Genomic DNA, 13758 nt, shown 5'->3' with positions numbered 1-13758 from the left:
GGGGTCATCAATGAGTGGCTGGTAATGAAGCTGTGAGATTAAATTCTCTAACCATTTACAATGAGGATTGGGTCTGGATCTTGACCCCAAGGTCAAAGCTCCTTCCAGAATGCTATGTTGCTTCTCCACACCTCCTCGGGCATTCTGAACTTGGATCATTCTGGAACACTGCCATCCAGCAGGGGTGACCAGCTTCTGAAGCCCAGCTGGCCTGGTTCACGTGCCACTACACTGCCTCCTGCATCCAGCTGTTGAAGATGAAATAAATAAATACGCAAGAGTGGTTCCCACATAGAATATGCTCAAGAAATGCACCTTATCAACAAAAGGTGGCTTCCTTTAGCCCAATACTAGCTGACACCAAGGTCAAGCTCATAACCCGCTACGGATAGTTCCTTCAATCACTTTCCTATCAGTGGGGCTTACTTTTCTCATCTTAGCACCCCCAAAACACACTGTGAAATTCATTATTTTATGAACCAAACCCAAAAGTTACAATATGTGAACAAAATAATGTGCTCAGCTATCTTTTCAAAAGATAGTTTACCAACTCCTGTTTAAAACCCACACAAGAGTGAGTCATAAAATGCGTGAAAGGTTGGTTTGATCATCTTTCTCAAGGACCATTTCTCTCCTCCGCCTTCCTACGGGACCATCTTCCTTGCAGTCAAGATCTACTTTAAAAGTATTTGTAATTTATGTTAATATCCATAATTAACAGATTGAAGGCAACCACAAGTGGCTCTAAAACAGCAACCCTGAGACTCTAAAAACAAAAATCCCGAACATCTTCCCCCTAGATAGTACCCGGCAGAATATTCACAGCCATGCATGCATGTGGAGAATAAAGCAGCATCCTGTTACACTCACGGACCAGTGGGGCATGCAAATGACATGACAGAATCTATGCCTCTGAAGATTTACAATCTGGATGGAGAGGAGACAACACACATTCCTGAGATGGATTAAAGAAACATTAGGCATAGAAGCCAGCAAACACCGTCATTTTATAGGCATATAATGTTTCATAAAAGGTAAACAGAATTATCTGCGTGAGGGATTATGGCTGTTTGTAGTTTTCGTTTATGTTCTCTAAAATTTTTGCTATAAGAAATACATCATATTTTTGGGGGTGGGTGGGGGTGGGGAGAAACGTGATTTAGTCCAAACATGCTAAAGAGAAGGGGACATGGTGGCTAAAGGCATGGACACCTGCTCTTCCACTGACCAGCCAGGTAACCTTGGACAAGCTATCTAACCTCTCCACGACCACACCTGACCTGTTTAAAAACAAAACAAAGATAATAGTACCGTCTTCTTGAGGATGAAATCATCAATATAAAGGCCTTTGGATAGTGCCTGGCACACGGTCAATGCTATATAAGTGCTCCCTATATTGTCACATGAGCTGGGAGATACGGCTTTATAAACTGCAGTGCCTGAGAAAATGCTTATGAAATGGGTTGAACTTGAGTAAGAACTTTAAAGGTCAGGGGAGAGATATTTTAGATAAGGGAGCAACTTGAGAACGGCAGAGACATGATGTTAAAGCTCAACCCCCTCAGACAAGCAGACAGTGGAATGAGAACCAAATGGAGCATCAACTCACACAAATCCCCATGTTTTCTTTCAAACACAGCCACTCCTAACGGCTCCCGGGAGGATAACGCACCACAGGCACACTCATTTAGCTCCTGTTGTTTATCCACCCCTTTATTTTCCACAAAAAGAAGAGACTCAAAGAGGATGCCTTCTAAATGTGTATCACCATTTATTGTAGTTTGCATTAGGAAATGAACAGAGGACATTGTCTGTGGAGGGGGGGAAAAAAGGAAAAGAAAAAGAAAGTTTTTGTAGACTTAATTTCTTCAAAAACACTTTATGGTTTCAAATCCTTTTTTACCCCAAAGGAAATTCGAGAATTCAAGTATGTTAAGTAGGGAGCGGTAATACAAAAAGTCTTACGTTTTTGTGCGTGTGTGTGGGTGTTTGCCTGTGTGTGTTTTTACAAGCAGGCATCTCTCCACATTTCTGGCACCCCTTTTTTGCTTTGGTAAGGCCAAGCCCCAAAGGACACATCATGTACATGACCCCTGCCTTGAACTCACAGACCCAAGAGTTGAGGAATTTATGGACCCTCCTCATAGGATAACTGTAAAGGTTTCGAACTGTCACGAAGCATTAAAAACACCAACCTCCCTTCCCCCCAAACCCTAAGTCATTTAATCCTGATAGACTTAAGCATTCCCTTTGCTTCAGCTGCTCCTTACGTTCCTAGAGAGGGTTTATGACAAGGACCAGAGCAACAGAATTCTCTTCATTTTGCTTAGAATTAAAAAAAAAAAAAAAAATTAAGGGCCACTTCAAAATAAAAATAAAAACTGAAATTCAAATTCTGAAAATATCTTGCCTTTTTTATTAATCATGTCATCTAACACCAATTAAAAAAACAAATATGTGAATATGATATAAAAATACGATCCCAGGATTAACACTTTGTTGCAGGCACAGTTATCTCACAGAATATATGTTTGGAGAGCCAGGGAAAGGAATTTATTTTTGTTTTTGTTTCTCTTAAAAAAATCCACAGCAGTGCATGTAGGGGCAGGAGAGGAAGGGAAGGGGAAAGATTCTTTAGCAGCAAAATGTCCAAGGTTCTCTAATCACAATTAAATCAATGGATATTGGATTTAGAAAAAAAAAAAAAAAAAAAAAGATGGAGGGGATGCTGCCCAAACCCATTCATTATCAATCACTAAAAAACTTCCGCTGCAAAAGCCCCAAATTGTGACATACGAAGGACGTGCTTCATTACACCAGCAATCAATCAGTGTGTCCCTCACGCTTTTGACCAGTTTTGTCACTTAAATATATATACAGGAATTGGGCTCCTCGTTCATGTCCTTCAGAAGGCCACCGCGTGGTCGCGTTGGGTGGGCTCTCGGTGTCTTCGCCGCGTCTGGCCTCCACATTTGAAGAGCATTTCACCGCCGATGCTGCTTCTGCTTGCCTCGCTGGCCGTGGCTGCTGCGAGCAAAGGGTGGGCGAGGGACGTTTAATGATCACTGTTCTGCTTCTCTCTCATCCAGGCGTGAATCTGTTCTTTCAGTTCTGGCACTGAGAAAAGAAAAGGGAAGGATTAATGCCTTGCTGGAAGGGCTTTTCAGAGAGATGACGCTCGTTGTTGGTATAAATGGGAAGAAAGGCCGTTCATTTGCTCAGTGCAATGAAGACTGAAGAAGAAAGCAGTAGGACGTGAGAAGGACTAGACTTCTACAGTGAGAAAGAACAAGGAATGCTTCGTGGCTTTTCCACTAAGTGTCACAGACGAGGGAGAGTTTCTGGATTTGATAAGTTCCACCTTTGATTAATCTCCAACACTGTGGACTTTGGCCGCCACACTTGTTGTGCTGTAGGCACACCGCCCCCCAGCCGTGCACCCTGTACCTGGCTCCAGCATGCTCTCGGTCAGCGTCTGCCGGTTGAAGGGGTCCGTGGGGGAGTTGAGCAGATGCCGCAGAATGATGGAGCGGTCCATGATGGTGCCGGAGGGCAGCCGCACGGGGTCAGTCATCAGGGTGTCCATCAGAGGGTCTACAGGGACAGAGCAGAGCAACTTCTAACCCGATAGGACCTACAACCGGAAACAAAACGAAGCCCCTCCGGCCAACAGGGAAAAATAAAACAGATGTCCATAAGAATAGCAACCAAATGGGCCCCAGGTTTCGAGGGAAAGTGACCTTTTACCAGCTACTGCTGGGAGGAAAGAAGAGAGAAAAAGATGGGCCAGAGAGCTTTCGTTTGGACTTCTCGGGATTCTTTGGAAACGCCAATCCCCACTTGTAAAGGCGAGGCGGGCCTTAGAATCTTCAGGGTTTTACCTGGTTTGAAATCAGGCTAAGGACCTTTTCTCCTCTTTTAATTTACAATATGAGCTAAAAGCAGGCGGATGCAATTTCAGACAGTGTCTCAAAAAGCAACCACAGCACACCAGGAACAAGTTGGAAGCACAGAACGTCCGTCCTTTTACCATTACTGTTTCCAGTGAACTCAAGTCAAAGCACTGGGCCTGAGAAAAGCGGCCACTTGCCTCGGAACTCGTCCGGAGCGTCGCTGTAGTCGATCTCGGCGCGTGCGTTCTTGGCCACTATCTCCTCCACCTTCTCGGCGAGGAGTTTAAACTTCTCTATCGCAATAGTGGATTTGATCCCCGCCTTCCGCATCTTCGAAATAACTTCTTCAAACAACTCTTTGCTGTAGGATCTCTGTGGATGAGGAAAGCAATGTAAAATGTAAATACAGTGTAAGTGGGAAAAAGCAAGCTGCAGAAAAAGTATGATCTATTTGTGTGCCTATTTTCTAAAAAAGTCCTAAAATTATAACGTGTATATACAAATACTTTTACACGACTATCTATATATATAAAAAGCCAGTGACCGGAACACTGTAACGACCAGAATGACCAGTCCCCATGACGCCCACTGCAGCCAGCGAACCAGCCTGCTCAGAGGGTGGGGCCAGCCAGCCAACCTCCCCCGGCCCCTCCCCGCAACCGGCCCCACCCCTGATCAGCCTCTCGCACCCCAACAGGGGGCAAGGTGGCTGGCCAACCTCCTGCAGTCCCTCCTCCTGCCCAGCCCCACCCCAGATAGGCTTCCCCACCCTGATCAGGGGCAGGGCTGCAGGCCAACTGCCTGGGGCCCTTCCCCCTGACCGGCCCCTCCCCAATGGGCTCTGACCACCCTGATCGGCCTGTGGCCTCTCTCCCCAGTCAGCTTCACCCCCATCAGCCCCCACACTCCAATCAGGGGCAGGGCTGGCCAGCCAACGACCCATGGCCTCTCCCCAGGGCCACTGGCCCCCGATTGGTGCCTTCCGTCCCATTCAGGGGCAGGGCAGCCAGCCCACCTCCCACAGCCCCTCCCCATGGCTGGCCCCACCTCTGATCAGCCTGTGGCCCCTCCCCCCAGCCAGCTCCTCCCCCCGATCGTCCCCCTACACCAATCAGGGGTGGGGCTGGCCAGCCACTGCTCACAGCCCCTCCCCGTCCCCAATCGCCCCCCTAAATCTTGGGCGGGGCCAACCGACCAATCACCCTCGACCCCTTCCTCCAGCTGGCTCGGCCTTGATGGGACCCCGATTGGGGAGGGCCAGCTGGCCAACCTCCGGCTGTCTCCTCCCGAAAGGCCTGGCCCCAATCCACCCCAAAGGGGCCGGGCTGGCTGGACCTCACCCCTGCAGGGATTCATGCATTTGGCCTGTAGTAAATACATAAAGATGGGACAGTTCACACCGAACTGTACAAGGTCATCACCTCCTGGGAGGGCTTCAGGATTAAGGCAAACGAGGGGAATTTGGAAATATCTGAATTACTTTTACAGCAAGCTTGCATTTCTTTTTAAATTTAAATATTAAAGAGAAAAATCAAGTCTATTTCAGCCCTTGCAAGGCACTGTACTGTGCTCTAGCAGCATGAGAGACGGTAGAAATTTTAGCTCTTTTTCCTAAAGGTAAATGTGGTGAAAACAAAGTACTTACATACGTGAGTAATATCTCAATAAAGCTGTTATATTTTAAAAGTACTTACATTTCCCCCATTTTAACCTTTGGATGAGGTAAGAGTGAGGAACCTTCTAGAATGCTTACCGATGGTTAAACTGAGATGTGAGTTGTAATTGGATAAAAGTGTGAACAGAGATGGGAAGACAGAAACGAGCAGGGAACTTTGGGGCATTATAAGTGGAGAGCAGAGCGGTTGAGATCAGGGGCTCAGGGAGGCTCTGGATCCTGCTCTGCCCCCACTAACTTCACACAAGCTACACGATCTCTCGGTGCCTCATTTCAAAAGGAGGAATCTAACTAAACCCGTACCATAGGATTTTGTGAGGATCAAAGAAGTGAAAACATGGAAAGTGGGTAAACCTGGTGTTGTCAGTTAATAAGAATTAGTTATTTTATGTTCAAATGGTGCAGGAGCGAGAAGAGGAGGGAGGAAATTACTTGGAAGTCCAGGGTACAGCTGGGACTGGCTACGTCGGGAGCCATGGAAACGAGAAACACAAGCCGGATGTGGTCACAGGGACACAGGGAGAAGGGGAGGGAAGAAAGTGAAAATAACCATCGAGGTTTGAAGCCTGGAAGACCAAAGTAAAGGCAGCACTAAAGCTGAGGCTTTGGGATGACAACGTGACTCCCCGAGAAAACGGGGCTCTTTCTGGGAAGGTCACGGACTTGTGGAATGAGCCCCGAGCTAGATCTGCATCCGGACCGCAATTGGAGGTGGACCTGGGAGCCTAATATTGCCTTTTACGCCCGAAGGAAAGCGGCCACTTCATCTCCATGTACAGCAGACAAGTCCCCTGGGTGCCGAGCTCATGATTTCCACTTGCGCACTAAAAATGTCTCAAACCATATTTTGAAAAGTATCACCTTCCTTTATTTCAAGTGGGGAATTCAGGAACAGATGGCTATGTAATTGCACGGATCTGCCAGGAAATCCAGGACAGCAAACTCAAGCTGCCAGGCAGCAGCCTGACCCCAGACTCCCTCTGGAACGGCAGGGACCCCTGGCACTGACCTGGTCGTCAGCGATGGCTTTAGCGAACCGCGCACAATCCAGCTGCAAGTAAATATCTGTCAGTTGGTCCAACAGCTTCTTTGGTTCAAAGCCATATTTCTCGGGGTTTTCGACTTTCAGGTCACGGCACTTGGGACCACAGAGTTGCTGAAGATTAAAGTTCAGCATTGCAGCCAATCGGGGTCCAAGTTCCTAGGAAATCACAGGATAAAAGGACAATTCATGCTGTTGAGACCAGTGAGAAGGACCAAAAACCCTCATTTTAGTGGAGTGACAGGAATTGGCTGGATTCATCTTCAAAGAATCCCTGGTAAGTGCTGTGAATCATTAGCTGAAGGAAAACACTATACTCAAAAATTTTTTACTCTCCATTTCCAATCCCATCATTCTAATACGTAACAGAATGTTGTATGTTAGGGACTATTTATAAATACCAACAAAAGGCAACCTTTTCTATGAAGTCATTCTTTTACTTATAAAAACAAGGATCATTCTAAATTTGTAAGAAACAGGTAAAAGAGGGAAAATTATTCATAATTCCATCATCGTAACACAAGTCATAAGTTTTTGAATATGCTCTGTAGGCCATCGTTTTATGTTTTACTTTTGTATAAATTTCAAAAGTCCCTGGCAGTTCCGGCAGTGCACCAATTCTTCACCTATCGGGCGCAAAGAGGAGAGAAATGCACAGAAGCAGAAGATAAAACTTACGTCTGAACAGTTTTAAGTTTAGCCAGAAAGACAGAGCAAACATAAGCGAAACAGCTGGAATATGCAATCATGCAATAACCCCACGAGAGGACACAGCACCTACTACTGTTGGGCACGCTCTGCTGCAAGCAAACCTGAAATAGGGGAATCTGGCTGCGAGAGGGTAGGAGCAAACGCCGGCCCTGAACAAGGCGCTCTGAAAGCTCCCCTTCGGGTGCAAGGCTTTCATTAAATGCAATGACTGGATTTACACAAATTCAACTTAGCGCAGGAACCTGCTTTTCAGGAACTGGCTTTTGCAGAAAGTAAAATAGTCTGGTATTTAATCAGGAACCTGTGGGATACGGAGGGAGAAGCCTAGGAGAGAGCTGGAAATCTGTTTTCCTCTGGAAGCGGGAGTTTTGTGTCGGGAAGGAAAAGAACACAGCAAAGCAGGCACAGGCACAGACCGGGCAGACCAGCCCAGGCGTGCGGACAGCCCCGGTCTATGTGCAGGCCCTGAATCAAGTTCATTTCAATGGACATGAACAGACTAGGCTAGGCTTTCGATAATTTCCTTTGAAAAGTGAAGACTATGGAACTAAATATGGCTTCATGTTAATTTAGTCTTCAACCGTTTTTATGTTTCCTACCTTTTCACTATCAGTGACACTGCCCTTGGGGTCACTGAACATGAAAGCAAACATGGTCACAGCAGGGACTGGCAAACTACCAGCCGTGGCCAAAGCCGGCCCGGTGCCTGTTTCTGTAGTTTCTGAAGTGCACTGGCTGCGACTGCTTTTGCAGGGCAAGGGCAAAGCTGAGTAGCTGCGGCAGAGACCATGTGGTCCACATGCCTAACTGTTTACTGTCTGCATTTACAGGTAAAGTTTAAGCCTCTTTTTTGCCTTCCCACTACCCTTTGTCCTGGCCACACCATGAAGTTCCTAAACCGTGTTGGGGGGGGGGAGGGGAGTCAAGTGCAGCAAAGCAGAGATCTTCAGTGATGTCGCTCAGCTTCAATTTCAGAAACAGGACGAGGTCTTATGCTTCATGTCAAGGCCAAACAGTTTGACAACCTTGGATCTATCATAAACCTAATGATGGCTCTCATTAACCTTTGGCTTCTTGACTGTCACAAAGCTACACCTAAGAGAATCAAAGATCATTATCAACTACTTCTACTTAATAGTCTCTAATTTCCAATTGATGCTACCTTACTTTTCCTATAAATAAAATACAGGAATCAATAATGATAAAAATACGTCATAGCTTCAACATTAACAACCCAAAGTGCTGTCTAAGCAGAAAGTGAGTTCCTAAGTTAACTTGGAAGCGACCACTTGTGGACTTTAGTCTATCAACGGCGCTGTGTGTATCAATGAGCGTAAGTGGGGAAAATCAGTAACAATTTCACTCGTCAGTGACTGTGACACTGAACCTTCCAGACTCCATTTAGTTACAAGTGACCGAATCTGAACGTGGAATCCAACAGACACAACAAAGCCCCCAAAGTCTCTACTCACTGGCCTGAGGAAGGGCTTCTGGACCTGCTTCGTGAGGATGTGGAACATGTCCACGGTTTCCGTTGCCAGGGCAAGATAGGAGCGTGACACCCGCTCGTCCTGAGCCAGCTGGGACTGCCGGGCCTGCTGCTGGTCCTGGGGAAAGTGAGCAGAGGCCAAAGAAATCTCAGGACTAGTCATCAGCTCACCGACACGCCAAGTGAGACAGGATAAATAGTCAGCTCATAAGTGGAAAAGCCATCGCGAAGCCAACGCCCCTAGGGAATGACAGGACAGCCCACCCCAGGGAACCCTCCAGATCACTGAAGCTTGTCCTGTCCGCATCAAACTCTTTAGGGCTTTGAGTAAGGCGACCTTGGCACATCATTTAACTTACACAGACTCAGTTTCCTTTGTGATAAAAGAAATCGCCATCAACTTCTTCGCAGGATGAAATGAATGAATCTTATGTCATGTCTGATACATGTTCATTTCCCTTAATAAAGACTTTTACTTAGCATTACTTTAAAAACATGTGATATGATACTGAGACCTGTGGGTTTTGTACGTGCAGGAGGCAACCAATTGATATGTCTCTCTCACATCAATGTTTTTCTTTCTTTCTCTCTCCCTTCTTCCCCCTCTTCCACTTTCTTTAAAAATCAATATCCTCAGGTGGCCCTAGCTGGTTTGCTCAGTGGATAGAACATCAGCCTGCAGACTGAAGGGTCTTGGGTTTGATTCTGGTCAAAGGCACATGCCCGGGTTGCAGCCTCGATCACCAGTAGGGGGCCTACAGGAGGCTGCCAACTGATGAATCGCTCTCATCATTGATGTTTCTATCTCACTCTCCCTTTCCCTTTCTCTCTGAAATCAGTAAAAATTTTTTCTTAAAAAAAATACACACACACACACACACACACGCTGGGGTGAAGATTAACAACAAAAAGATGGAGCCTAGAAGTTGTGCTGGGAGGGAGAGGAATGAAGGATGACACGGGGGTGCTGAGCCAGAGCAACTGCAGGGTGCAGCTGTCGTCTGCTGAGAGTGGGCAGACCTGGCGAGGCCTGGAGGGCTACACAGCGTTCACTTGAGACAAGTTAAGTCTGAGTTCCCTATAGGACCACCGGGCAGAGAGGCAGGTCAACAGCGGTTACAGAGTCAGGAGAGACCTGAGCCGGGAAGGCACATTCTGGAATCCTCAGAATACAGACATTTAAAGGCTTGGGACAGAGGCAATCACCCAGCAGTGATTTCAACGGGGGCACCAGGCCACACGCAGCCGTTTCTCGCTGCCTGCAGACTCGGGGAGGAGGGCCCATCACTGACATTAAATGGGCGTGAGCCAGAGATGCTAAATGTCCTGCAGTGTATGGGACAGTCGTTCATAATAGAGTTATTATTGTATCAAAATTCTACTACATTCAAAATACCAACCAGCACCCTGAGAAAACGCCGACCTAGGGAGTAAGTGTGGAGAGAGGAGCAGCCAGGGGGCTGGGCACCGGAGCGCAGGAGGTGGGGAGGCGAGGAGCAGGCAGGGAAGTGGAAGGCGGAAAGTGACTTCAAAGTCAAACGGAAATGATTTCTGAAATTGCACTTGTTAGGGATTATTTATGACCCTTTTCCACCCATTAACACAGACAAAATCAATGCTATCTGTTCAGTCATCTCAAACAAGTGCTATGAAGCACTGACTGTGAAGAAGATGACGTGCAAAGACCCGTATCCCAACATCTACAATACACGCTGGTCCAGGAGAAGCCTCATAAATGGATGACACACTAGCGTAGACAAAGCTGAGACTTTGCAGCGACACTGATGGGGGAGGACAACCAGACGTCAAACATGACGTCAGCAGTAGCTGGCAAGGGCCTGGCAACTGAGCAGGGACCATCCACATGGTTGCAGTGCATGTCGGGGCGGGGCAGTGGGCCGTCGGAGGAAAGACATGATTTCCTCAAGGAACCTGGCAAAACAGCCTCTTTTCCACTAGTAACTGAATAGAAAAACGAAGATCAATGGAAAGAAAAACCCCACTAGAACCCTGAGTGATCACCCAGATGCCTAAAGATCACATGACGTTCTTGTCTCTCGGACAGAATTTGAGATTTACTCCTAGTTACTTTCATAAATCTTAATAACATATTCAGACAATAAAAACTCTTCTCCAAAAGGCCCTTTAAAATGAAAAGGCACAAGTTCTAGACACCAGACAGACTTGGTAACTCGCTTCTTAGCTTCAGAGCAAGTGTTTAAGTTTTCTCCTGCCCCAAACGTGGGATGTAACTGCATGGAAGCCCACAGGTGGGAGGTAGGACGCACTGACGAGAAGTCAGAGTTACGTCACGGGCCCCCACACGCAGCCCCGCAGGGGCCGAGGCAGCTTCCCGCCAGGCTGTGCCGGCCCCTGTGCTCACCCGGGGCAGCTGCTCCCACTGCTCTTTGTTCTTCATCTCCTCTTGCACCTCGTGGATCCGCTTCAGGGACTCCAGACTTTCATCGAGCAAAAACGTTGTGTCATTGATCAGCATGTTTATATAGCGAACAAACTGCTTCCCAGAGCTGAAAAGGCAATTACATGGGACACGGTCACACATCTCCCTCCACCGAAACGCCGCAGCAGAACCCAGAGAAAGGGCCACGGATGTTGCCCTACAAGACCTTGGCACAACTTGAATACCATGAAGGTCAAGGACTACAAGTCTCTCCTTAGACTGTGTTGCCCTTTGGAATGAATTGTGATGCGCTCACCCCAGTAACGTGCTGGAGACACCTTGCACGACTCCCGAGAGCCAACTGCTAATATTTTCGAATTCTATTCTGAGCAGACTCCGTGGCAGCTCACATTTGGCAACAGTGCACGTATTTATACCCCAGAAAACCAGGACATACTGAGACCTTTTCCCTTCAGAGAGGAGGCTTACCAGCACACCCCTGGCTCATCCCTCAAGGATTTTAAGCAGAGAAAACACTCTTCCAGACTAGGAAAAAACATGCTTAAATTTGCCAGGATAAAGAAAGCACAAATAATTACCCACCTTTAAGAGACAAGAGAACGACTGACAGCTATTCCCATTATAAAGAAGACCACTGAAGGAACACTGGAGCCTAGCCAGTGTGGCTCAGCAGTTGAGCACTGGCCCAGGAACCAGGAGGTCACAGCTCGATTCCAGGTCAGGGCACATGCCCAGGTTGCGAGCTCAATCCCCAGTAGGGGACGTATAGGAGGCAGACGATCAATAATGTTTCTCTCTCCCTCTCTCTCAAAAATCAGTAAGAAAAGAAAAACTGGAAGCTGTAACACTGATAGAGTGGGCCATTAACTTGCTACAGAGAGCTCGAAGCTCCCAGCCCATAGCACTGTCCTTCACCTGTTCTAATGCAGGGACTCACTGGTGATGGAGACGGCCTGGCCTACCTGTTAGGTCTGGAAGGTTAGTAGAGAGAGGAGGACTACACTTCAGACCGAGCATCAGGGCCGGCCAGCCCAGCCTGGGGCACAGAAGCTCCCTTGACAAGGTCAGAGCCTGGACTCCAGGAATGTGGAAAGTTCCCGAGCCCCACGCAGAACCAGCTGTGGGCCTGCCTGGTTTCCTACGCCGGTGCCAGGCTTCCGCTGGAACATAATTCTGACCAGAAGAGCAGTTCATGGAAACAAAGAACTACCTCACAGTTTCCTTTGCAGCAAGCCATTTAGCAGCTGGTGACTCCACTGGAAATACGGACATTATTGACTCGTAATCAGTGAACGAAGGACCGCCAGATCTGATCAAAGATCTAAGGGGGGCTGCAAAAAAAGGTCCAAGTAGATGGGATAAAACTTCTCCTGGAGAGTAAGGCGAGAGTTCAACCTTTCTGCCTACCTTTCTTTTCAAAGTAATTTAGATGGACTTACTAATGTAAGGTTCAGGTAGGTGCTAAAATTTCAGGGGGCGAATGAAAAGTCCTTACTCCTTACTCAGTGCTTAGAGCCTTACTACAAATACAGAACACGACAACCCTAATCTAACTGCTTCTGAATCTCAACACCTCCGAACATTCCCAGCTGTGCAGCTTGGTATCATGTTCAAGAACACAGTAAGATCTCGCTGCAGTCATTCCAACAACCTCCTTTAACACAGTAATCACGAAACACTTAACACATCATCTCAGAATAACTGTGATTCTTTCCTTATGTGCACCATCCCCAAGGTACCGTGACCAACCTAGAGTTCAGCAATGTCTCGTAGGCACAAATATTTAGATGACCTGCTCACGTTCGGCAGTACCTTCTGGAAACTTAAAGGAGGCTGAGACCAAGCACAGAGCCAAGAGCCGGCTGCGAAGGCTTTGGAGCAGCCACTCTCCCTGTGCTTTGCAAGGGGCCAAGCAGTGACACTGGGGGCGCAGTACTCACTTGAACTCCTCCATGAAGGTGCCGTGGTGAGCTATGTTCTGCCAAAGGCTTTTAAAGATGGTGCTAATGTGGTAGCGAATGGTGAACTTGTCATAGAACTCGCTGGTCGCTCCGGTATGCTCGACATCTAATAAAGAAAGACACACGTGTCACATATAAACTGACTAGAAGGATACAGGGAAAAATGTTCATAGGTTCTCTATTGAGTGCAGGGATTATCAATGACTTTTATTTTCTTCTTGGTATTTTCTGTATTTTCCAATACATTTTTTGTGACTAAAACAACCAGACACCTGCTGACCTCACCCTGCCTGCTTGCTGGCTGCAATCCCCCCTTGCACTCTGGCTGTTTTCTTACCTGAGTCATTAAGCTGCCCGGCCTCAGGCCTTTACACCTGCTGCCTCCTTCGCCTACCACTGTGGCTGAGATCTCCTAAGACTCACTCTTTTGTCTCATTTTCAAGGTTACTCCAAGTCGTCTTCTCAGCGACCCTCCCGGCCTAGCTTCTCAAAGTAGCACCACGCCCCCTCCCCCACTATGAGAGTATATTATTTATGGTTCAGAATCTGTCTCCCACCTAGAACG

At 47.3% G+C, this 13758-nt stretch overlaps 1 protein-coding gene across 5 annotated transcripts in view; it reads right to left on the bottom strand.

The window, feature by feature from the left end:
- Positions 1-1747: 1747 nt before the first annotated feature.
- The window catches only part of UBE4B (ubiquitination factor E4B), an 87654-nt gene continuing 75643 nt past the window's right edge, over positions 1748-13758 (bottom strand). For all 5 annotated transcript variants that reach the window (XM_036347707.1, XM_036347709.1, XM_036347708.1 and 2 more), the window contains 7 exons: positions 13173-13299; positions 11194-11338; positions 8794-8928; positions 6578-6769; positions 4091-4265; positions 3448-3594; positions 1748-3117 (listed from right to left, as the gene is read on the bottom strand). In XM_036347707.1, coding sequence (XP_036203600.1) covers positions 3056-3117; positions 3448-3594; positions 4091-4265; positions 6578-6769; positions 8794-8928; positions 11194-11338; positions 13173-13299 — 983 coding nt within the window. In that variant the 3' untranslated portion in view covers positions 1748-3055. The remainder of the gene's footprint in view (positions 3118-3447; positions 3595-4090; positions 4266-6577; positions 6770-8793; positions 8929-11193; positions 11339-13172; positions 13300-13758) is intronic.

The sequence above is a fragment of the Myotis myotis genome, unplaced genomic scaffold (assembly GCF_014108235.1).
Source record: "Myotis myotis isolate mMyoMyo1 unplaced genomic scaffold, mMyoMyo1.p scaffold_m19_p_2, whole genome shotgun sequence".
In the NCBI taxonomy this organism is placed as follows: domain Eukaryota; kingdom Metazoa; phylum Chordata; class Mammalia; order Chiroptera; family Vespertilionidae; genus Myotis; species Myotis myotis.
This window is presented reverse-complemented; position numbering and strand designations above follow the sequence as displayed.